The sequence below is a fragment of the Stegostoma tigrinum genome, chromosome 19 (assembly GCF_030684315.1).
Source record: "Stegostoma tigrinum isolate sSteTig4 chromosome 19, sSteTig4.hap1, whole genome shotgun sequence".
Lineage (NCBI taxonomy): Eukaryota > Metazoa > Chordata > Chondrichthyes > Orectolobiformes > Stegostomatidae > Stegostoma > Stegostoma tigrinum.
In genome coordinates, this window is record NC_081372.1 from 28,920,660 (window position 1) to 28,944,551 (window position 23,892).

Genomic DNA, 23,892 nt, shown 5'->3' on the forward strand with positions numbered 1-23,892 from the left:
TTGCCACCCTCCAATCCACGGGAACTGATCCTGAATCTATAGAACCTTGGAAGATAATTACCAATGCGTTCACAATTTCTAGAGCCACCTCCTAAGTACCCTGGGATGCAGACCATCAGGTCCCGGGGACTTATCAGCCTTCAGACCTAACAGTCTATCCAACACCATTTCCTGCCTAATATAAATACCCTTCAGTTCGTTCATTACCCCATGTCCTTCAGCCACTATTGCATCTGGGAGATTGCTTGTGTCTTTCCTAGTGAAGACAGATCCAAAGTACCTATTCAACTCTTATGCCATTTCCTTGTTCCCCATAATAAATTCACCCGTTTCTGACTTCAAGGGCCCAATTTTAGTCTTAATCATTTTTTTTCTTTTCACATACCTAAAAAAGCTTTTACTATCCTCCTTTATATTTTTGGCCAGTTTTCCTTCATAGCTCATTTTTTCTCTGTGTATTGCCTTTTTAGTATCTTCTGTTGCTCTTTAAAAGCTTCCCAGTCTTCCGGCTCCCCACTCATCTTTGCTATGTTATACTTCTTCTCTTTTATCTTTATACAGTCCTTAACTTCCCTCGTCAGCCACAGCCGCCCCTGCCTCCTCTTAGGATCTTTCTTCCTCTTTGGAGTGAACTGATCCTGCACCTTCTGCATTATATCCAGAAATACCTGCCATTGTTGTTCCACTACCATCCCTGCTAGGGTATTGTACCACTGAACTTTGGCTGGCTTCTCCCTCATAGCTCCATAGTTCCCTTTGTTCAACTGCAATACTGACACTTCCAATTCTCCCTTCTCCCTCTCAAACTGCAGATTAAAACTTATGATATTATGGTCACTACCTCCTAATGGCTCCTTTACTTTGAGGTCCCTGATCAAATCCAGTTCATTGCACAACACCAGATCCAGAACTCCCTCCTCCCTGGTAGGCTCCAGTACAAGCTGTTCTAAGAATCCATCTCGGAGGCACTCCACAAACTCCCTTTCTTGGGGTCCAGTACCATCCTGATTCTCCCAGTCTACCCGCATGTTGAATGTTTATGGCATCCAGAAGCCAAACCAGACTTTCCAAATAGTATGCAGATGAGTGACATACTCAAAAGTTGAACAAATAATGTCAAATCAGTTAATGATCCAAAATTTGATGTCAACAATAAAGGAATGGTACTCACAACTGCGGAAGGGTCACTCAACCCAAAATGTTAAGTCTGATTTCACTCCCCATGCTGCCAGACTTACTAAGCTTTTCCAGCAATTTCTGTCTTTGTTTCTGCATATTTAAAATTTGTTTTTTTTTTAGGTCCAGAGAGGTTTTACTAACTCTGATTGAGTGTTTTATTTAAAACACAGCTCCTCCGGACTGAACAAGACTCAATCTTTAATTGTTTCTTGCAATGAGAGTAGTGGGCAGATAGGATTAAATTCGCAACAAACCAGAGACTTCTCTTCTGATTTAATTTAGAAAGACCAACATCAGCAGTCTCTGCAGAGAGCAGGGTATTACTGACAGCTACTTCTAGTTTCTTTGGTTAGCTGCTGTTACTTTTCCACAGCAAAATCAATGAGTGCTGATATCCTCAACAATATTACTTCTGTAATTCCGGCAATGATGTTTATGTAGGTACAAACATTTTCTGAACATGCTCAGTCCTGAAAGGACTACTTGGAATCTAAAAACATCAAAATATTTTAATGATGAAAAAATGAATTAAAATCACAAGACAATACCATCAAAAATATTTTTAGTTGGAAGATAATGCTTTATAAGCATTTAAAGACAAATAGTTAAAAATAACCACATGATTTACACAGATTGCTTCACAAGTGTACCAAGCAGTTATAAAATGTTCCATACAAGATCAATATTTGTGTTTGTCAAAGAGTAGAAGTTTTACTGTTATGTAATACAAATTGAACCATGATCCATTCATCAGCAGGTTACTCTTGAACAATGAACTTTAAATCATACATGTGAATTGAAGTTTCTAGACTGGATAATAAAGTGTGAAGCTGGATGAGCACAGCAGGCCAAGCAGCATCTCAGGAGCACAAAAGCTGACGTTTCGGGCCTAGACCCTTCTTGTTTTTGTGGGCACCACATCTTAGTATGAGAATATATATCTCAAGTGGCTAATACTGGCTTGTTGACATGCACAATAAAAACCAGAAGAACTGCGGATGCTGTAAATGAGGAATGAAAACCAAGGTCCTGGAAAAGCTCAGCAGATCTGGCTGCATCTGTGAAGTCAAAAAACAGAGTTAATGTTTCGGATCCAGAGACCCTTCCTCAGAGTTGTTGTTGTTGAAATACCTGTTCAGGAATGATCCACAAAGTCAACAACAGACCATTTCAAACTTCCATTTATCTAGATTTTGAACATGGTCCTCCACAACAAAACAAGAAATGTTACATTTGCTGTCAACACAGCAGTAATATTCTGTTCCTACATCAAAGCAAGAAAAAATTAAATGTAATTTTTTTTTCTTTGAGCAACAAACACTGGACCAAATGTTATTTTAAAAATCAGTGGAGTCAATTTTGTTAAATTTCGTTGAGGCTTTCTCTCCATGATGCCACTATCTTCCCAAACTCGCCTCATTATCCATGCACTATAGCAGCCCAATTGTAAAATTCTCTCACTTGCCATCGGTGGAAATATTCACTTCTGATGGGAACATCCAGGATTCTTAATGCCAGAGCCATCTTTAAAGCTCAACTGTGCACCCAGTCAGTCCAGTACTATCATTCACCATGCATATAGTGCAAGGCCAAATAAAAGAAATTCTCCTTAGGGTACAAAAGTGGCACAGTCGACACTTCATTGTAAATACAATTAATATTCTTACATCTAATGATAGTTAATAACCAAGCCAAGCAGCATTCCTGTCTTTAGCCTCATCCAATTTCAGTAGCTTGTTTAAGGGATTGCTACTGTTTCTCCAAAGCTCAACACAACTCAACATTCTGTTGTTGTTCAATATGGGACCGTCACATTTTGGAGAGCATTCAAAATATCTTATTTAACACCAGCCAAAGCAAACGAAAAATAGTAACTACATTTGCCCGTAGGAACAAACAGAAACTGTTTGCCTATTAAGCAGCAACAAATTTGTAGTCAATGAGTGCTCACTGCACTCAATTCACATCTACTGGGACTGGCTGCTAATGAAGTCCTCTGTGGCTTGTTGCAACTGATGATGATATTGTGGAGAAGGGGATGATCCCCGTTCAATGTTCTCAGTTATAGTGTGTTATCCTGAGTCAGACAAACCAGACATGGCGTGAAAATGATCTATATCCTCAAAGTTATAGGGGAAAGCATACAGTGAGTGTAATGAGGTCACCCAACCTACAAAGTTGGCTCAAGGCATCTGCATTTGCTATTTGGTTTCCTGGATGTGTTCCAACTTGTAACTTTTTGCATTTAGGATGAGACCCCACCACTGAAATCGACCTCAAGCTGTGGGCAGCATGGTCTTGTCCTCTTTGAGTCACCCTAGCAGGGGTTTGTGGTCTGTGACAATCACAAATCTACATCTGTAAAGGTATTGTTGGAACGTTCTTACACCAGAGATGGCCGTTAAACCTTCCTTCTCTACCCTGGTGTATTTGTACTCTGCAAAGCTAAAGTCTGGATATCATACGCGATTAGGTACTCCTCTGCATTGGGCCATCTGTGAGCCAACGCTACCCCAATACCATTGGGAAGGCATCACATATCAGCACCAGATGTCGCTTGGGATCAACACTTTAGATGATGATAGCTGCTTTTCGCTTCCCTAAAGGCTACATCTTGAATGAGATCTTTTCCAAGGCTTACCTTTTTTTCAAGGGCAGACTTAAGGGTGTTAGGAAGGAGGCCAGGTTATATATGAACTTGCTGTAATAATTCACCAATCTTAGGAAAGTTCTAAGCTCCAGTATGGACATGGGAGAAAGGGTACATTTGATCACCTTTGCTTTATCTTCCAATATGCGCAACCTGGTCTTGTAAGCTCTGTAGCCCAAGTAGATCACTTGTAGATCACACATTTTTCTCGTTTAAGACATACATCTGCCTTGGAACAACATCTAAAGACTATGTCCAAGTTCTTCAAGTGCTCTTCATTTTCTTCCCAATTATTGCCATGTTCCCGAGATAAATGGCAAACTAGGACAGACCCTACAAAATGTTTTCCACCATCCACTGAAAAATGGTACTGGCCGATGATACGCTAAATGGTAGTCTTGCATATTGCACAACTGTTATAGGTATCAATTGTAGCATACTTCAGGGAATCCTCATCTATCAAACCACAATTGCAGGTACACATGGCTTATGTCCAGCTTTGCAAAAAACAGCACACACCACCAACCCACCAGCCTTCTGCATAAATCCTCTATCTGAGGGATTGGGTATTTATCCAGTTGCGAGAAGTGGTTTACCATTTGTTTAACAACCCCATCAGGGTAAACCAACTTGTCGGGTTTCATAGTCAGTCTGACCTGTGCTGGACATACTGCAAACTGTACTGGTTTGATGATTCCTTCACTTTCCAGCTTCCTGATTTCTGCCTCAACTTTTGCCGCAGGGCAATGGCAAGGGGAAGGACTTGCACAATCATAGAATTGCTTCCTGGTCAACATGCAAGGTGGCCTTGGCTCCTTTGATAGTCCCCAGACCTTCCTGAAAAAACATCTGGGTATTTAATTAGGACTTCACTCACACAAACCATTTTCTTACCTAAAAGTGTTGAGACAACCAGGGTGAACCTTTCTCCACCAATTTCACCCCATCAGGCTTGGGCCCGAGCCTTTTACTATAATCAGTGTTAACTGAACGAGCTGCTTGTCATACAAGACCAGAACCACAGGGTCATCGTCATAGAGTTAAAGAAGGTGTACGCTTAATCTGTAAAGCTTCCCTGATATAGGTTCTCAATCTAGTCTGTCTTACCCAAATGGTAAGTGTTGGTGTTCCAGAGCAAATTTTATGAAAGAATGGTTTTGCAATCACTGAAACAGCCGAGCCAGTATCAAACCTCCATTAGAACCGGGTGACCATTTTACAAGGTGTTTACTTTGGTTCTGATTTGAATGTTGCCTGCAATTTAACTGTTACAAGCCAGGTGTAAGTGGGCTTTCCAGGATGTGCACTCACCTAGATACCAGTATATGAGTTCTCTTACTCAATTTAGGTCCAGTGTGACTCTTTTACTTTCTCAATTCCACTACTGACAGCAACTACAGTGTCTCGCCAGCCCGGATCCTGATGAATGTTGTAACTGTTCAGCCAAGGCTTAGTTTTGTGTTGGGGTTTTGCTGTGAGGTGACCTAGAGTCGCTCTGTTCAGGATATGACCTGAGTGAGGCTATGCAATTGCCTTCACTCAAGTGGTATTTCCCAAGCTCAATCAGCCTGGCAAGGGTCTCCATTTCCATCAGCATACCTCGCAACTCATCTGCTCCAATTGCTGTGTTTTCTAATGACAGCAACAATTGTAGTGCCTGTTTGAAGTCCAGTTGGGCTTCGGCTATTAGGTGCTTTTGCACGGTTACATTGTTGATACCACATACCAAACAAACAGTCTCTCAGCACTGCATTAAGGGCTAAGCCAAAGTCACATGCCTCTGCCAGTCATCTTAACCTCGTCAGAGTTCCTAACACAGATCCACCAGTTCTTGAACTGATGATAAATCCAATTGCATCTCAGGATTAGAGGAGTCTTGGGGTCATAATATTCCTTACCTAAATCCATTAACTCTCAAAAGGTTTTAGTATGTGATACTTATGGAAACATTAGGTTCTTAATCATTGAAAAGCTGCAGGTCCACCAGCTGTCAGGAGAATTATGTTGTTACAAGGTGTACAGCTGGATGAACACAGCAGGCCAAGCAGCATCAGGAGCAGGAAAGCTGACGTTTCAGGCCTAGACCCATCTTCAGAAATGGGGAAGTGGAAGGGGTCCTGAAATAAATAGGGAGAAAAGGGGAGGTGGATAGAGGAGAAGATAGGTAGAGAGGAGACAGGCAGGTCAAAGAGGTGGGGATGCTTTCCGGAGGGAGGAGGGTAACTTCAAGGTAGGCATCCTTAGAAGATGCTTCACAGTGCAGTTAAAAACTCTCTCAGGAGAATTATGTTGTTGGTCATCTACCCCAATGTCATTTGCTCAGGGAAAAAAAAATACATTCTTTCCACATACTGGGCCCAGTCTGCAATGGCAAGATTGAACAAGTACAGCTTCACAAATAATGGCATGATGCCAGAAAGACAAACTGTTGAGTACATTTCTCTCTCATCACCACCAAAATGACTTCACAGAGGCCAGTATCCCATCACCAAGTCACCCTTTATTTCCACATGCACAGTACTTGACACTGGTCCAACATTCACAGAGCCAACTCTCAGAGTGAGCAGAGCCTTTGACATTCTTGTTTATATCTGTCAGCCAGGGCTCTGTGATTGGACCAGGTTGGCAGCCCCAATCAGGGAACTTATTCTATTATGTCCACCTGACTGACTTCATTACAATCACTACAGACACCATGTGTTTGAAATCAGTTATTATGTACATTGAAGCTTAATCTTTCCTCAGAAGGAATAACAATTCTGAAAGCCCCATAGCCAGCTCTCAGGAAATAAATCCATTACAATGTTGAGCTTTAGTCTCAAAATAGGAAAAGGCAGATTAAGAAACTTGCAGGAAGAGATTAGAACACTAGAGGGTACCCTTGATTCAAAACTTACACGACAGCCAAAGACCCTACAACGAGATATTGCATTGCTTTCTTTCTTTCTATGATAGTGGAACTCCTGTTAATGTCATGTGCCAGGTACACTCAGCTCTCTGAAAGCAATAATCAGATGAGGCCAAACAATTAATTTAACATATTGTTGCAATTTTTAAAACTTTTTTTCAAAGTGGCATTTCACGACCAGGCAGTTTCACAGGTATCTTATCTGCATGGCTGCCCTTTGTTCTAACTGAACACGGACCGGAATCAAACCAGAGCACTTGCTGCTTTGTAGTGGATAGTAATAAGTTGCAAAGTGCAATTACACACAAAGCTATTTAACACTTCTAAATGTATCTTTTATCAAATTCTAATAATTCAAGAGTCATAATTTCATGTGATAAGAAATGTAAGCATATCCCAATCATAGATAATAAATTATGTACAATTGGAATTCAATATTGCAAATTTTCTAATAATTAATGTTTCCCTGCTGTGAACCAGGGTACAATTATAAATTCATTAAGTAAGGCAAAGACAGATGAGATGATCCCATTACACTGAGTTTATAACAATGAGATTTCACTTTACTCATAGCTGTACACAGAAATGTACACAGAATTATGAGCACAATCCAAACTTTAATGTGATACCTGAAAATTTTTATCCCTTGACTTCCAAAAATAATTTTAAAAATTCAAATTAAAAAGCCCCCACTTCTGTAGTCCAAAAGTGTTTTCCATTTTTTACGGCTGGTACTGGGGTTTGGGCTACAGAAGCTGGCAGTAGAGGATCAATGGCAAGGGGAAATTGTATGGCAGAAAGAGAAGAAATTGGAAAAATTGAAGATGCTACACGTGCAGTATTTGTCAGAATAGGGACCACAAAGCCTGTAGAAGATGATTTATTTACATGTTCAAGACGGATACTGCTGAGCATTGACTCTTTGTGATGATTCTGTTCTGCAGGAGGAAAGCTATGTGCAAAAGCATCAGCACTGAGATGAGATAGAGAGGTCAGCACAAACTGGTGAGGATATCCTGTACTCAACAGCTGATGGCCTTTCTCGGCAGTTACAACTTCTCTCTGTGATACACATGTGTTTAAATGTGACACCAGGCGAGCCTTCAAAGGATCAGAATGGTCTAATCCCTCAATCACACTGAGATATCTAGCGACTTCAGATAAGCATTCCCGAAATCCCAGAATCTGGTAATCTGTGGCTAATATCGGAGTCTCAAAATAACCTATTAATACAAAGGAGTAAAATTAGAAAGTGTACAAAACATCTTTCTGCAATAAAAACAGGTATTGACAATAGTTTACCCTTGAAACATCTCGTAAAGCAGGAAAATTTAAAGGTACAACCATCAGTGACAAATTGCTCAAGTATACTTTACCAGTGAATTCACAGATTTATCTCGATAAAAATACAGATCAATCTCAGGCATTTTAAGAGTACTTCTCTTGTAGTTATCCCTAGGATCTCAATTTACATGTTGGTGAAATAAGGCATCAATCACTCCAACAGGTTTTGAGGATATCAATTGAGGAAAAGTCCCAGTTTCATTCTAGTTATCAATAGCAACTAACTAGCCTGTGATGTTCACTGTCAAAATTCACATATAGTAAAAACAATAAATGAAGTGCTGGAGGGAGACTGACATTTGTGGAATTGAAGCTTACAATTTGAGTATCCATTTTGTGGAATAACTTTGTGATTTTTCAGCAAGGAACCACACACAAGTTTACAGTTTATTTTCTGAACAGTTAAAGTCAAAAGACAACAAACTGCCCTATCATAACCATCAAAGGAAAACAATCGGCCACATTCACAGCCAATGTTTCTGCCCATTATTAATGCAAGATAGTTGTTGTCATGTCATGTCTGTATGCCTGTACACATTTATGAGATATGCTCATGATATAATCACTGCATTGTACCATATGGCCTGAAGTATAAAGATCTCATACTCTATCTTTACTCAGATCACTTGAAGCATGACACTCTACTGGAATCATGCTTCTCTGTTGGACTCAATGGATCAAATGGTCTACTTCCACACTGTACAGATTCTATGATTCTTTTATGTTGTCAACTAATACTTTAATATTAGTCCAGACACTTTCATGCCTGAAGGTTTTAATGTTTGTACATGATTGTTAGTTGTAATATATGTCCATTAGATTTTCAATACCACTATACACATACACTAAGTTTTTTATGTTACAAGAGATAACATAACATTGTCAAATCAGATAAAACATCCTGTTGGTGGCAAACTCACACCAGAGACCTAACCCCATAAACTTAAGCCTGTTGCTGGAGTGAGAAATGAGCACAGCCTAAGGTTGTTAGAGAGAGGATCCCAAGATATAAAACTTAACTGATGAAAAAGAATATTGTGGAGTAAGAAGTAGCAGTAAGGGAATAAAAAAAATCTGAGACAAGGAGAAGGAAGGTATGACATAGAAGCTGGAACAGGGAGAGACACAATTCTGAAACTCAGGGAAGATTAACCACATAACAGCGCAGGAGTAATGTTTGCAAGGTGAAGACAGTATGGGAATATAAGAATGAAGCAAAGGCAATTGAGAAGGAATCAAGGTTTGGGGCCAAGAACATTGTAATGACAACTAGATCCTATGTAATTGTTCTTTTGTTGGAACCTGATTGATAGTTTTCTGTCTAGTTGTAAGTTGAATAGAGCCAGGTACGCATATTTGGCCACTGAAAATCAATAGATATATGGCATATTACAAATCTCACATATAAAATCTTCTACTTGTTTTATTTTGTTGTCTTTGCTTTTCATTACGCTTCAGCAAAAATCTGAAGGTTTTATTTCATGCTTCTTAAACCCAACAATAAAGTTATCATGAATATTATGCACATCCCTCTGATATTAGAGCACACGAAGAGACTACTCAGCCATTTTTGCCTTTATCAGTGTAAACTCTTCAACTGATCTAACCCCAACTCTTTGCCCCTGCATCTTATTCGTTTCTATTTTCCTCTTCAAATATTTAATAAATTCCCTTTTAAATGACGTTACTTCTGTATCAATTACCACTTCCGGTAAAGCATCTTATTTTCTGCTCTCACTCTGTATGAAACTATTTCTTCTAACCTTACCCTTCAGTAGCTAAAGATAATACTTAGTCAAAGACTTATTATTAATTGTGTAACAACCACCAGGAATAATCTTGTACTATTCATCTTTCAAAATTCTGAAGAGACCTATCTGGTCCTCCATGAAATTGTTCTGTTAGCATGAATAACATGAGAGATGTAAGCAATTCTTCATAATTATACTCTCTAATTCTAGAGAACATTCTCACAAGTTTTTGGTGTATCATTTGCATTTTTACTATGGAATGCAGCGTTCTGGTCATATACTGTGTAATGTTCAGTAAGCCGAAATACATGCTTATACAGAATAAAAGAAGAAAATTTAATTTCTCAGTACTTCAACTGTACATAAAATCTGTTCACATAAGTAGTAAGCAATGTCATTTCATCCTATGCCTAAATTCCAATATGCTAAAAAAAAACTGGATTGGAATTAACATTACAATCCTGGAAAATCTCCTCACATGCAACTTACATTTTAACTTCCAATGACTACTGTGAACAAGTGATTACCAACAAAAAATATTGAGATGAATGAGCAGTTAATTTTTTTTTGGTGATCTTGATTGAGGGGAAAATGTTGACCTGCAGCCTGGAAGAAGTTTTTGCTCTTCTTCGAATAGTGCTTGCCATCTTTAAAAAGCAGAGCAGTAGACGTTGCCTGCATAGACTTCAGCAAGGCCTTCAACAAACATCCGCATGGTAGACCATTCAGTAAAGTTAGATCACATGAGATCCAGTGAGAGCTAGCCAACTGGATACAAAATTGGGTTGACTGTCAGAGACAAAGGGTAGTGATAGAAGATTGTTGTTTGGATTGGAGGTCTGTGACCAGTGGTGTGCTGCAAGGATTGGTGCTGGAGCCATTGTTTGTTGTCATTTATATAAACAATTTGAATGAAGATATAGGAGACATGGTTAGTGCGTTTATGGATGATGCAAAGTTGGTGGTATAGCAGACAGTGAGGAAGAGCCAAAAGGTTGAGGAGTGGTCAATTGAGTTTAATTTAGATAAATGTGAGGTGTTGCATTTTGGTCAGGCAAACCATGGCAAGACTCACACAGTTAATGGTAGGGCCCTGGGAAGCATTGTTGAATGGAGAGACTTAGGGTTTCAGATACATAGTTACTTGAAAGTTGCATCAGAGGTAGACAGGGTGGTGAAGATAGCATTTGGCACACTTACCTTCACTGGTCAGAGCACTGAGTAAATGAGTTGAGGCGTCATGTTGCAGCTAATCAGGACATTTGTGAGGTCACTTTTGGAGTACTGCATGTAGTTCCTGTTGCCCTACTATGGGAAGGATGTTATTAAACTGGGAAGGGTGCAGAAAAGGTTTACAAGGATGTTGCTGGGACTGGAGGGTTTCAGTTATAAGAAGAGCCTGGACAGTCTGGGATTTTATTTTTCCCCTGGACAGTCTGGGATTTTATTTTTCCCCTGGAACTTACGAAGCTTAGAGGTAACCTTATAGAGCTTTATAAAATCATGAGAGGCATAGATAAGGTGAATACCCAAAGTCTATTCCTCTGGGTAGTTGAGTCCAAAATTAAAGGGCATTGGTTTAAGGTGAGAGGGGAAAGATTTAAAAGTGACCTGAGGAGCAACGTTTTTTTTACACAGAGGGTGGTGCATATATGGAACAAACTGCCAGAGGAAGTGATAGTGATGGGTACAGTCACAACTTTTAAAAGACATTTGGACAGGTGCATGAATAGGGAAATAAGGATATTGGCCAAATGCAGGCAAATGGAACCAGGTCAGTTTCAGAAACCTGGTTGGCATGGATGAGTTGGACGAAAGGGCCTGTTCCATTGTTGTATGACAATCTATCAGAGGCAACAGATCAGCCAAATAGGATCTCAGTTAATTGTGTACCCCCATAATGATTGTGACAGGCAAGAGGGACAGCTGAATGTAATTATTTTTGCTATCTTCCTCTCCTGTCCATTACAGACGTTGATTTTTAATATCCTTCTGTTTTCTTCACTCTTTTAAAGATAGGCAGTGGTGCTCTATAAGCCATGTTTGCAAAGTCAAATTATTTCAGGTTTAAGCTCGCTGAGGTTTAATACTGCATTCAAAATCAGAAGGAACGGTTTGTGGCTCACTTTCACACAAACACAAACACATTCAAGAATGAAAGACAGAGGTAAACTACTAATTACAAATCATTTAAAATCAAAGACATGAGAATTAGTTTACATCAACTACAGAGTCCAATAAGTCAATTGAGGTTCTTTCAGTTAGCTGTGCTTAGAAGCCACATGCTGACAAATGGGACTAGGTCAGATTGAGATGTCTGATTGACATGGACAAGTCAGACCAAAGGGTCTGTTTCCATGCTTTATGACTATGACTCTAAATCACTTTCACAGAGGCTCAGACATGGGTGAATTGCAGATGAAGGTATGGTCGTTGTAAGCTACTTTACAGGCAAAAAATAGATACCTTTTCAGGAATCGGACTTTTGAGAGATGGTGAGAGCAGAGGCATGTGTTCATCTAAACCTGGACCTGCTCACTCTTCAGGTGTTACATGCAGACTGCTGAAAGAATGAAAAACTATATAATTAACAGTGATTTCAAACAAACCAGCTGTTTTAATCTTGTGGCTGGATTTGGAGTTTAGTCACCCAGCTAAGAAGGTGAGTTTTGATGTTATGACAAAAACCTGACCTATTTGGGTAGGTAATTGTGGAGTTATTTGCACCAAGTCAAGCTACACAGTGTTGTGCAGAACTGAAGCAGACATCTCATCTACTCGCCTTTTGTGTCACCTTGGCTGAAATGTTCAAGCAGCACATGCAAAGTTACATTCACTTTTGCAGAGGACACTGAAAGTCTGCAAAGATATATAGATATGTTAAATGAGTGGTCAAGGGTTTGGAAGATGGAGTACGATGTTGGTAGATGTGAGGTCATCCATTTTGGTAGGAATAACAGCAAAATGGAATATTATGTAAATGGTGAAAAACTGTAAAATGCTGCTGTGCAGAGGGACCTGGATGGCCTTGTGCACGAATCACAAAAAGTTGGTCTGCAGATAATTAGGAAGGCAAATGGAATTTTGTCCTTCATTGCTAGAGGGATGGAGTTTAAAAACAGGGAGGCTATGCTACAGCTGTATGGAGTACTGTTGAGGACACACCAGGAGTACTGTGTATCATTTTGTTCTCCCTACTTGAAAAAGGAAGTAATGGCACTGAAGGGGGTGCACAGGAAGTTCACTTGGTTGACTCTGGAGTTGAGAGGATTTGCCTTTGAGGAAAGAATAAACAGTCTGGGACAATACTCATTGGAATTTAGAAGAGTGAGGGGGCTCTTATAGAAACCTATGAAATTATGAAGAGATGAGATAAGGTAGAAGTAGGGATGTTGTTTCCACTGGCAGTTGAAACTAGTACTAGAGGATATAACCTCAAAATGAGGGGGCGCTGATTTAGGACTGAGTTGAGGCGGAAATTCTTCACCCAAATGATTGTGAATCTATGAAATTCCCTGTCCAATGAAGCAGTTGAGGCTACCTTGTTTAATGTTTTTAAGGCAAAGGTAGATAGATTTTTGAACAGTAAAGTAATTAGGGGATATAGTGAGTGGCAGGTAAGTGAAGCTGTCCACAAAAAGATCAGCCATGATCTTATTGAATGGCAGAGCAGACTTGAGGGGCCAGATAGCCCACTCCTGCTGCTATTTCTTAAGTTTTTATGTCTTAGTAATCACTGCAAATATTTAGAAAGAGCCTATTTGCCCATTTAGTAGTTGATATCAACCATTCTAAAAGCTAACAAGAGTCCTTTTAAAAAATGCTGAACCTGGGTCTCCTAGCCCAGAGGCAGGGGGACACTACCACTGTGCCACAAGTGCCTCTGAGTTAAGGTTTAGACTATTTAACATCCAAATAATCAAAAGTCAGTCCAGGTGAGTCTTAATTCAGTCAAAAGGTAATGCTTAATTTTTAGGTAGTGCTGTTTAGGACATTATCAGAATCTGAAACAATGTATGACAAATATCTCAATTAGTGATTGGTGGCAAACAGTTATGCACGTTCCACAATAAGTCACTGGATAACAATCAGGAGTTTTCTGCTCCATCGTCCAGCTGTGCTGAAATCAATTGTAGCAATTATCAGATAATTCAGCTCAAATCAGGAATTCTGCATGTGATAATTGTTGTATTATGATATTTCACTGATTTATTTTCATTTCCAATGTCTATTGCACTTGTCCTTTCAGTTGGCAGAGGTCATGGGTTTGGAAGGTACTGTTGAAACTGTCTTGCTGAATAACAACAATGCAATTACTGTCATCTGTCATATATACCGTCCACATAATCTTGTTATTGTGCACCAGTTTGGAGTGGTGGATGGACAAAACATTTAAGACAGTGCATAGGATGGTGATCAAACAAGCTGCTTTGTCTTAATTGATATCTTGATTTGCTGGGGCTGCACTTATCCAGTCAAATGGAAAGTATTCAATAATATTTCTGACTAGTGCCTTATCCATAATGGAGAGGCTTTGGGAATCAGGAGATGAGTAACTCGCCACAGAAGTCCCAGCCTCTGACCTGTAATGTAGCACAATATTTAGGTGGCTGATCAAGTTCAGCCAGCAGTTTCAGGCTAAACTGGTAACTGCAACATTAGCTAAAACCTGCAGTGCCCTGCTTAAGCTGCTTCCATCACATTACTGATGACCAAGAGTAGACTGTTGTGCTGGCACTTAGCTGGTTTGGACTTTTCATGCTTTTTGTTGACAGAACATAACTGGAAAGTTTTCACATCATCTGCCACAAATGTGTTGCAAACTCTAACAAATGGTTCATCAACAGTCTGCTAATTTGCAGTGTTAATACACATTTTAGTGAATAAGACTTAAAATCTGAGGTACAAGCTGGATACAACTACAGGTAATATTAATATTGTTATACTTGTTTTGCACATGGGAATTGTGTGCAAACTGCATAACTAACTGCCAAATCATGAAACAGAAAGGATAATTAAACAACTGTGAGTAATATATTTTTTGTGGAGTTTGTCTCTTATTTTGGAAACTTACTCAGTAAAAGTCTGAGACTAAACTGTTAATTACAACATTAGTTACAACCTGACACTGCTCTGCTTATGCTGCTTAGTTCTGGAAGTATGTTCTGTGCTTAGGAAGATGTATGCAGCCCGCGCACAGTAATTCACATTTAAAGCCTGAAAATCCACCACAAATGATGCATACTCTGCCAGTGATAATGGGAACTGCAGATGCTAGAGAATCCAAGATAATAAAATGTGAGGCTGGATGAACACAGCAGGCCAAGCAGCATCTCAGGAGCACAAAAGCTGACATTTCAGGCCTAGACCCTTCATCAGAGAGGGGGATGGGGTGAGGGAACTGGAATAAATAGGGAGAGAGGGGGAGGCGGACCGAAGATGGAGAGAAAAGAAGATAGGTGGAGAGGAGAGTATAGGTGGGGAGGTAGGGAGGGGATAGGTCAGTCCAGGGAAGACGGACAGGTCAAGGAGGTGGGATGAGGTTAGTAGGTAGGAGATGGAGGTGCGGCTTGGGGTGGGAGGAAGGGATGGATGAGAGGAAGAACAGGTTAGGGAAGCAGAGACAGGTTGGACTGGTTTTGGGATGCAGTGGGTGGAGGGGAAGAGCTGGGCTGGTTGTGTGGTGCAGTGGGGGGAGGGGATGAACTGGGCTGGTTTCGGGATGCAGTGGGGGAAGGGGAGATTTGGAAGCTGGTGAAGTCCACATTGATACCATTGGGCTGCAGGGTTCCCAAGCGGAATATGAGTTGCGGTTCCTGCAACCTTCGGGTAACATCATTGTGGCACTGCAGGAGGTCCATGATGGACATGTCATCTAAAGAATGGGAGGGGGAGTGGAAATGGTTTGCAACTAGGAGGTGCAGTTGTTTATTGCGAACCGAGTGAAGGTGTTCTGCAAAGCAGTCCCCAGGCCTCCGCCTTGTTTCCCCAATGTAGAGGAAGCCACACTGGGTACAATGGATGCAGTATACCACATTGGCAGATGTGCAAGTGAACCTCAGCTTAATATGGAAAGTCATCTTGGGGCCTGGGATACGGGTGAGGGAGGAGGTGTGGGGGCAAGTCTAGCATTTCCTGCGGTTGCAGGGGAAGGTGCCGGGTGTGGTGGGGTTGGAGGGCAGTGTGGAGCGAACAAGGGAGTCATGGAGAGAGTGGTCTCTCCAGAAAGCAGACAAGGGTGGGGATGGAAAAATGTCTTGGGTGGTGGGGTCGGATTGTAGATGGCGGAAGTGTCGGAGGATGATGCATTGTGTCCGCAGGTTTGTGGGGTGGTGTGTGAGAATGAGGCGAATCCTCTTTGGGCAGTTGTGGCAGGGGCGGAGTGTGAGGGATGTGTTGCGGGAAATGCGGGAGACGCGGTCAAGGGTGTTCTCGACCACTGTGGGGGGAAAGTTGCGGTCCTTGAAGAACTTGGACATCTGGGATGTGCGGGAGTGGAATGTCTCATCGTGGGAGCAGATGCGGCGGAGGCGGAGGAATTGGGAATGGGGATGGAATTTTTGCAGGAGGGTGTGTGGGAGGAGGTGTATTCTAGGTAGCTGTGGGAGTTGGTGGGCTTGAAATGGACATCAGTTACAAGCTGGTTGCCTGAGATGGAGACTGAGAGTTCCAGGAAGGTGAAGGATGTGCTGGAGATGGCCCAGGTGAACTGAAGGTTGGGGTGGAAGGTGTTGGTGAAGTGGATGAACTGTTCGAGCTCCTCTGGGGAGCAAGAGGCGGCGCCGCTACAGTCATCCATGTAACTGAGGAAGAGGTGGGGTTTGGGGCCTGTGTAGGTGCAGAAGAGGGACTGTTCCACGTAACCTACAAAGAGGCAGGCATAGCTGGGGCCCATGCGGGTGCCCATGGCCACCCCCTTTGTCTGTAGGAAGTGGGAGGAATCGAAAGAGAAGTTGTTGAGGGTGAGGACGAGTTCAGCTAGGCGGATGACGGTGTCAGTGGAGGGGGACTGGTCGGGCCTGTGGGACAGGAAGAAGCGGAGGGCCTTGAGGCCATCTGCATGTGGAATACAGGTGCATAGGGACTGGACGTCCATGTTGAAAATGAGGTGTTGGGGGCCAGGGAATTGGAAGTCCTGGAGGAGGTGGAGGGCATGGGTGGTATCATGGACGTAGGTAGGGAGTTCCTGGACCAAAGGGGAGAAAATGGAGTCCAGATAGGTGGAGATGAGTTCGGTGGGGCGGGAACAGGCTGAGACAATGGGTCGACCAGGGCAGGCAGGTTTGTGGATTTTGGGAAGGAGATAGAAACGGGCCGTGCGGGGTTGGGGAACAATGAGGTTGGAGGCTGTGGGTGGGAGGTGCCCTGAGGTGATGACGTCATGAATGGTGTTGGAGATGATGGTTTGGTGCTCGGGGGTGGGGTCATGATAGAGGGGGCGGTAGGAGGTGGTGTCAGAGAGTTGGTGTTTGGCCTCGGCGATGTAGAGGTCAGTGCGCCATACTACCACTGCGCCACCCTTGTCTGCGGGTTTGATGGTGAGGTTGGGGTTGGAGCGGAGGCAGTGAAGGGCTGCCCGTTCTGCGGGGGAGAGGTTGGAGTGGGTGAGAGGGGTGGAGACGTTGAGGCGGTTAATGTCTCGACAGCAGTTGGAGATGAAGAGGTCGAGGGAAGGTGGGAGGCCTGGAGGTGGTGTCCAGGAGGAGGACTTGTCATACTCTGTCATCTCTGTGGAAAAAAAATTCTATATTTTTTCTGGGACAGAAACAAAGTTGCTGAAAAAGCCCAGCAGGTCTGGCAGCATCTGTGAAGGGAAAAAACAGAGTTAACATTTTGGGACCGGTGACCCTTCCTCAGAACTGAGGGAGTTGAAGGATAGTATGCTTATGAATATCAAGGGAAGGCAATTTAACTTAGCATGCTTAAATGATTGAGAGATTCTGGGCAGTAAGTGATTTACAGATATAACTGTAATACATACAATCTCCTTGATCTGTTATACCCATTCATCAAACACTACACCCAAATGAGTATCTGCCATAATTTGGAAACATGACTCTCCTCCGATTCACAGAATCACAGCATTGTTATGGCACAAAAGAAGACCATTCAGACCATCATGCCTGGTTCTATTACCTAGTGCCTGTCTCCTGTCTTTTCCCCATAGCTCTGCACATTATTTTTATCAAATAACCATCCAATGCCCTTTTGAATACCTCAAATAAATCTGTCTCGACCACGTTCCCAGAGAGTGCATTTCATAACCTAACCATATGCTTCATTTGGACATCACTTTAAATCAATGCCTTCTCATTTTACTTTCTTTTACAAGCAGATTGTGCCTCTCTAAGGGGAGAGAGAGGGTTCTTTAAGGGGAGAGACAGGATTCTCAACACTAGGACCATATTCATGGCTCTAAGAAGAAATGAAGCAATTTTCTTTATCATTTCATTGCAATGTTTTAGTATATATAATGTTTTTATTAACGTATTTTAATGTATAAGGATAAGTCACTTTAAAAATTGAGCTGTTGCAACATTACAAACATAAGGTGCTTATTCTGCACGAAAGAAGATGAAATGAGATCAAAATTCAATTTCAATATTGATAGAAAAAATATTCATGTGGATTCAGTGTTTCCCGGGGCAGAACTGTTTATGTTGATTTTTGCACATTTTATGTTTGGGCATATTTGAATAAAATTGGAATACTTCAGTATTCAATTTTGGGCCCCACACCTCAGGAAGGACATACTAGCCCTGGAGCATGTCCAGCGGAGATTCATACGGATGATCCCTGGAATGGTAGGTTTAACGTATGATGAACGGCTGAGGATCCTGGGATTTCGAAGGTTGAGGGGAGATCTAATAGAAACTTACAAGATAATGTATGGCTTAGAAGGGGTGTACGCTAGGAAGTTGTTTCCATTAGGCGGGAGACTAGGATCCGTGGGCACAGCCTTAGAATTAGAGGGGGTAAATTTAAAACGGAAATGAGGAGACATTTGTGGGCTTGTGGAATTCATTGCCACGGCGTGCAGTGGAGGCCAGGACATTAGATGCCTTCAAGGCAGAGATCAAAAAATTCTTGATCTTACAAGGAATCAAGGGCTACAGGGAGAGTGCAGGGAAGTGGAGTTGAAATGCCCATCAGCCATGATTTAAATGGTGGAGTGGACTTGATGGGCCGAATGGCCTTACTTCCACTCCTATGTCTTATGGTCTTATGGTAACGCAATATCAGCAAAAGGATGCAACATTAGGAATGTCTTGCTTCCCATTGGAGGTCTTTGATGGTGAAATCTAAACATTTGGAAACTGTGGAATGAGTACTTACAATCTCTGAAACTTTCATTCAATTCCAGATTAAATAAAGACCCAATTTGCAAAAGAGATTCTGTTCCACACAATGTGAAACTCAGGCAGTGTGAATTTTGCTTTCTGTACAAGCTTCACACCGCTGGGTGTGAGGTCCACTTGGGTTGTAACTCCAGAGCATAATTTTGTATGGTAATGGGCCAGATATTGAAGTCAGCAGGAAGGCAACAGTGGTCATCAATAGCTTCTAAGAAAATTGCCCAAGAATCTCTATGACTTGGCTTTCCCCTTTCAGTTTCAACTTGGTATCAAGTTAAGTGAATCTCCAGGCATCCCTTAATGCTGATGTCATCAAGCAGAATGAAAAGCCAATCACATTAAAATATTCTCACTGGCACCAAACAGGACTTAAAATGCAGCAGTTTTTTCTCCCTGTTTACATTTTACATGGAGAAATATGCCCTTATGATTAAATTTGGTACTGGAATATCAAATATAATTCTTAAAAAGTGTTTTTAAAATATGAATTTTAACATACTGGAAGTACTGGTGTTTCACAAGTAGAAAAATTAGCATTCAAGAGAATGCACTTCATTCAATGAGGTATTAATTTTCCAAGCTTTTTACAGAGATTAAAAGCATTAAAGCAAGCTGTGGTCAATTGAGAGATTTCTAAGTGATTGCTGTCTTGTCAGCGTCATAGAGATATACAGCACGGAAACAGACCCTTCCGTCCAACTGGTCCATGTCGACCGGATAAATTTATTCCCATTCGCCAGCATTTGGCCCATATCCCTCGAAACTCTTCGTATTCATATACGTATCCAGGTGTCTTTTAAATGTTGCAATTGTACCACACCACTACCACTATTAATCCAAAGACCTAGATGATTCATACGCATCATTCTTTCGAAGCCTACCACAGCAGAATGTGGAATTCAGTAATAATCGGAGAAAGTAGAGTCTAATGAACACTATCAAAACCATCGTTGACGGTCACAAGTAAAAACCTTAATGGCTCACTAATTGCTTCATGTGGAAGGCAATCTGCCATCTTTACCTGGTCTGAGCTGCATGTAACTCTGGACACAAAAACAGAATCAGTTCTGAGAAAAAGGGTCACCAGACCCGAAACGTTAACCTTGATTTTTCTCCACAGATGCCGCCAGACCTGCTGAACTTTTTTTTTATTAGCTTCTGTTTTTGTTCCTGGTTTACAGCATCGCAGATCTTTCGGTTTTTATGTGACTCTAGATACTGAGCAATTAGGATGGGGAATAAATACATCCCATGAAGGAACAACCGTTCAAATTAATAGTTTAGCCAGCGGCAATAAAGCAACACTGCTGTTTCACTGCTGATTAAAATGAGGACTCCAGGTTTGTATATCTTTCCCCACTTGCTGCCTAGGAGATTTAACTCTTGTCTGGAACAAAGCCTCACAAAATGTCTATAACAAAACGTTATAATTTTAGAGATTAAGGGGATTAATAAAATTCCCACTGCAGCACAAACATAATAACGTCTCCTATATCTTTAAAAATTTTTAAGGAACGAACTTCATTGTTCAAGAACACTGAATGTTATGCTCACCCTTTCTGCCACTCGTGTGTAGCACTTTCAGATGATCAACTGTCATCTGCAGGATTTCAGCCTTCTCCAGTTTTGCTGACCCCTGAAAAGTGAGTGAATATATTTTGGACGTTAGACGAACCAATGCACACACATTATCTTGTGTAGTCAGACTTTTTACAGAAATATTTGCGCAGAAAATGTTATATTTGTCCTGCTCCCCCACCCCGCGACACCGAGTAATAGGATCTGCATTGAATGGTGAACCCTCAGTGTTTAGCCGTATACGATCAGGTTATATCCTCCTACTTGTTTCTCGCAGGCAGTGGGAACTAGTCGGCGAAGTTCAGAGAGACTGTTGTTAATCCGATCTCTGCGCCGTTTCTCAACAATCTACAATTAAAGGAAATATCAATTTTAGGCCACTTTATAACAGAGTTATATTCTCGACAATGCAACCAGAACGCAAACAACAAAAGTTTTGCAAGAAGATTGTAAACGTACTCCGCGTCGTTTCTTTCTGGCTTGGCTCTGGGACAAAGTCGGTGGTAACACGGGTTCTTTCATATTTCTATTTAAAATAAGATTGTCATTGTTACTTCTCTTCAGCCAGATTGTTCAACAATTCAATCATGTAAATCTCGAGGTAATTTCATTAACTGCTAAGGAATCGAAATTACAAATCAGGGAAATGAAGAAGTCATTGACCTATGTTCTTCAAAGTCCAGTTCGCTGTCCGAGGAGCTCAGTTCCAAAGATCTCTTCATAGTTTAACAGCTCGCCTTCTTATACAATGCCCTTCAGCTCTGAGAACTGTCGTAGCTAAAGACGCGGTTACAAATGCAGGCAGCTTTCCCACGGTATCAGATTATCAACCAGACAGTAGGTCTCAACCCTCCTGCGAATCTCTTTGATTGACAGTTCGCCCAGCGCCGGTTTTGTTTCCTCATCACAGTTTGGCAGAATTGAGCTCCCTCCTTTTGATGGGTTTCGCAGTTGGCTTTTGGTGATCACTGATGACTTGCAACAACCAGTTTCCACATAGAGCCAGGACTGTGGTTTCTCAGTAAGGTCCTCGCAATCTCTGAGGTCAACTGTGCTTTTCTTCAGCTGTCAGCAGCAACTTCAACACAGAATCCCTTTGTCGTCCGACACAGGCAGATTATCCATACGAGGATCTTCAATAACTTGTGGATGAGCCCTGCTATCTCCTTCCACTTTCACATTCAATGGAGTGGCCGTCCCTTCGCAGTTTGATTTTCAGAATAACACTGCTGTGTAGCTGAGCGATGAAATCGCGATGAGTCAAAATTGGTTACGGTGAACCTCTCATTGTGTTGAAAAGTCAGCGATTCTTAGTAGCAGAATAGGAAATCAAACAGACAGGTGCCAATGAAAAATCTTGACTGGTAACTCCAGATTAACTGAAGCCACCTGTCATCTGACCATGCCACAAATAAGAGTGGAGTGAGAAAAATCACGGGCGTGCTGCCATTCAACATCGAGATCTCTCTGTGAACCCTTGCAAGTATGGCTATGTCTGTGAGGAAGTTAAAACTCTTGTCAATTGGAGACAAAGAATGATACTTCAAGTGAACAAACATAGAATGAAGCAAAATGCTAAAGGTCAAGCCGTTGTACGATGTGAACTAATTTAAGAATAAATATATTTGCGTATCGTCACTATGTCACTCTGTTTTCATTTGTTCTTTTTATACAGAACATTGTTGCAGACAAACCAATTTGCATAGGGACCTCTGTTTATCCTGAAGCAATACTCAACACATTTGTGTGCGGGCCCGGTCTGCTAAAACTTAGTGTAATTTTACTGTATATATTTATGTGCATGCAGCAATACCAGCAGAGTCTGAAACACCAGCCCGAGCAGAAATAATCCCAAAGACCCAATAAATGTCTTAAAATCTTTTTTCAGCAATCTGACATGCAACACAGAGCCATCAAATCAATGCAAGACATAAAAATACAGTATTTAAATTTGTTTTTAGAGTTTTGCTCTCTATCTGCTTTTACCTTAATGTAATATTGCATAACAGATATTGTGGGGAATTGTAAAAAAAACTACGCATTTTGCTGTTTCCCATTGAGTCTATTCTGTGGTGATCCAACTGACTCTGAAAAGATTTTGAACTTGTCTGTCAATTTCAGGTTCGTGCTGAAGGTGCAGGTTCTATGGGACTGAATAAACTTGGAGGTTTCTTAGCTTTGGCCAAAGATTATAAATAGAAGCAAAGCATTCCTCTGGAAAATTTCTGAACAGACACCATTTCTGGAACAGTCAAAAATGCTATGCAACAAGACAACTGCAATGGAGTTTCTAAATTGGCCACTGGAGAAGATGCATTTACAAAATCTGAAATACAGCAGTGATATGAATGCACAAACATATTTTGAATTTCTTCACCTCCGCCACACAAATGCATATTTATTTGTTCGCAAGCATGTGGACATCGCTAGCAAGGTCAGCATCCCTAATTGTGTTTGGGAAGATGGCAGCGAGTTGTCATCCATATGTTGTGGGTCTATCTGCAGTCCTGTAGGGAAGGAGTGTGAGTTCACTAAGCTATGTGGACCCATCTTTTCCATGAAAAACAGTAGATGTTTAACAGCTTTGTTACACTTCAGGTTTAAAGATACGAATTTGATTTTAACAAAGTGGGTTCCCAGAGCAGGTTACACTGTTGCCTCCATGCAACCTTGCGGATAGTGAAAATGGAAACAAATCGCTATTACCTGGACTTTTTAAAAAAAGTAATGGGTGAGTGTTGTTGAGAAAGCCCTGTACCAAATAGCACAAGTGTTTTAAAAGTTCCTGAGGATAAGGTTCCTAAACTTTGCCTCACACCAGTGGAAAACCAAAAGCTGTGCAGAACGATTGCCTTAATGTGGAGCTTGACACTGCTGACATTCATTTGAATGCACAGCTGAACTGTGGCAAATAGTTTGTGTCAACGACAAGCTAAATTTGTTTTCGATAAATAGGCAGCCGGTTTGAGACAGGAGCTGAGTTTCTGCGCAATTTGCAAATGTTCTGTGAATTCTTTATCATCCAATAATCCTAAATGCTCAGATGCTCACAGAAAAACTTAATTTGACTTTTTTAATTTCATATTTTAGGCTTGATGCAAACTCCGTTATTTGTGACTTTAAAAC

At 41.3% G+C, this 23,892-nt stretch overlaps 1 protein-coding gene across 5 annotated transcripts in view; it reads right to left on the minus strand.

The window, feature by feature from the left end:
• Nucleotides 1-23,892, minus strand: part of LOC125461193 (hairy/enhancer-of-split related with YRPW motif protein 1-like) — a 28,008-nt gene that overhangs the window by 2,751 nt on the left and 1,365 nt on the right. The window contains exons 1-6 of one of the 5 annotated variants that reach the window (XR_007249425.2): nucleotides 21,430-21,986; nucleotides 21,226-21,292; nucleotides 21,031-21,114; nucleotides 20,743-20,824; nucleotides 12,299-12,395; nucleotides 7,863-7,960 (exon numbers count right to left, since the gene is read on the minus strand). Coding sequence is in view for 4 of the 5 variants with exons in the window: in XM_048549679.2 (XP_048405636.1) it covers nucleotides 7,416-7,960; nucleotides 20,743-20,824; nucleotides 21,031-21,114; nucleotides 21,226-21,292; nucleotides 21,430-21,488 (837 nt within the window). In the remaining variant the exon portion in view is untranslated. Of the gene's footprint in view, nucleotides 1-1,993; nucleotides 2,238-6,309; nucleotides 7,961-12,298; nucleotides 12,396-20,742; nucleotides 20,825-21,030; nucleotides 21,115-21,225; nucleotides 21,293-21,429; nucleotides 21,998-23,892 lie in introns of those variants that run through there. The other 4 variants (XM_059652796.1, XM_048549679.2, XM_059652797.1 and 1 more) reach the window with 4 other exon arrangements.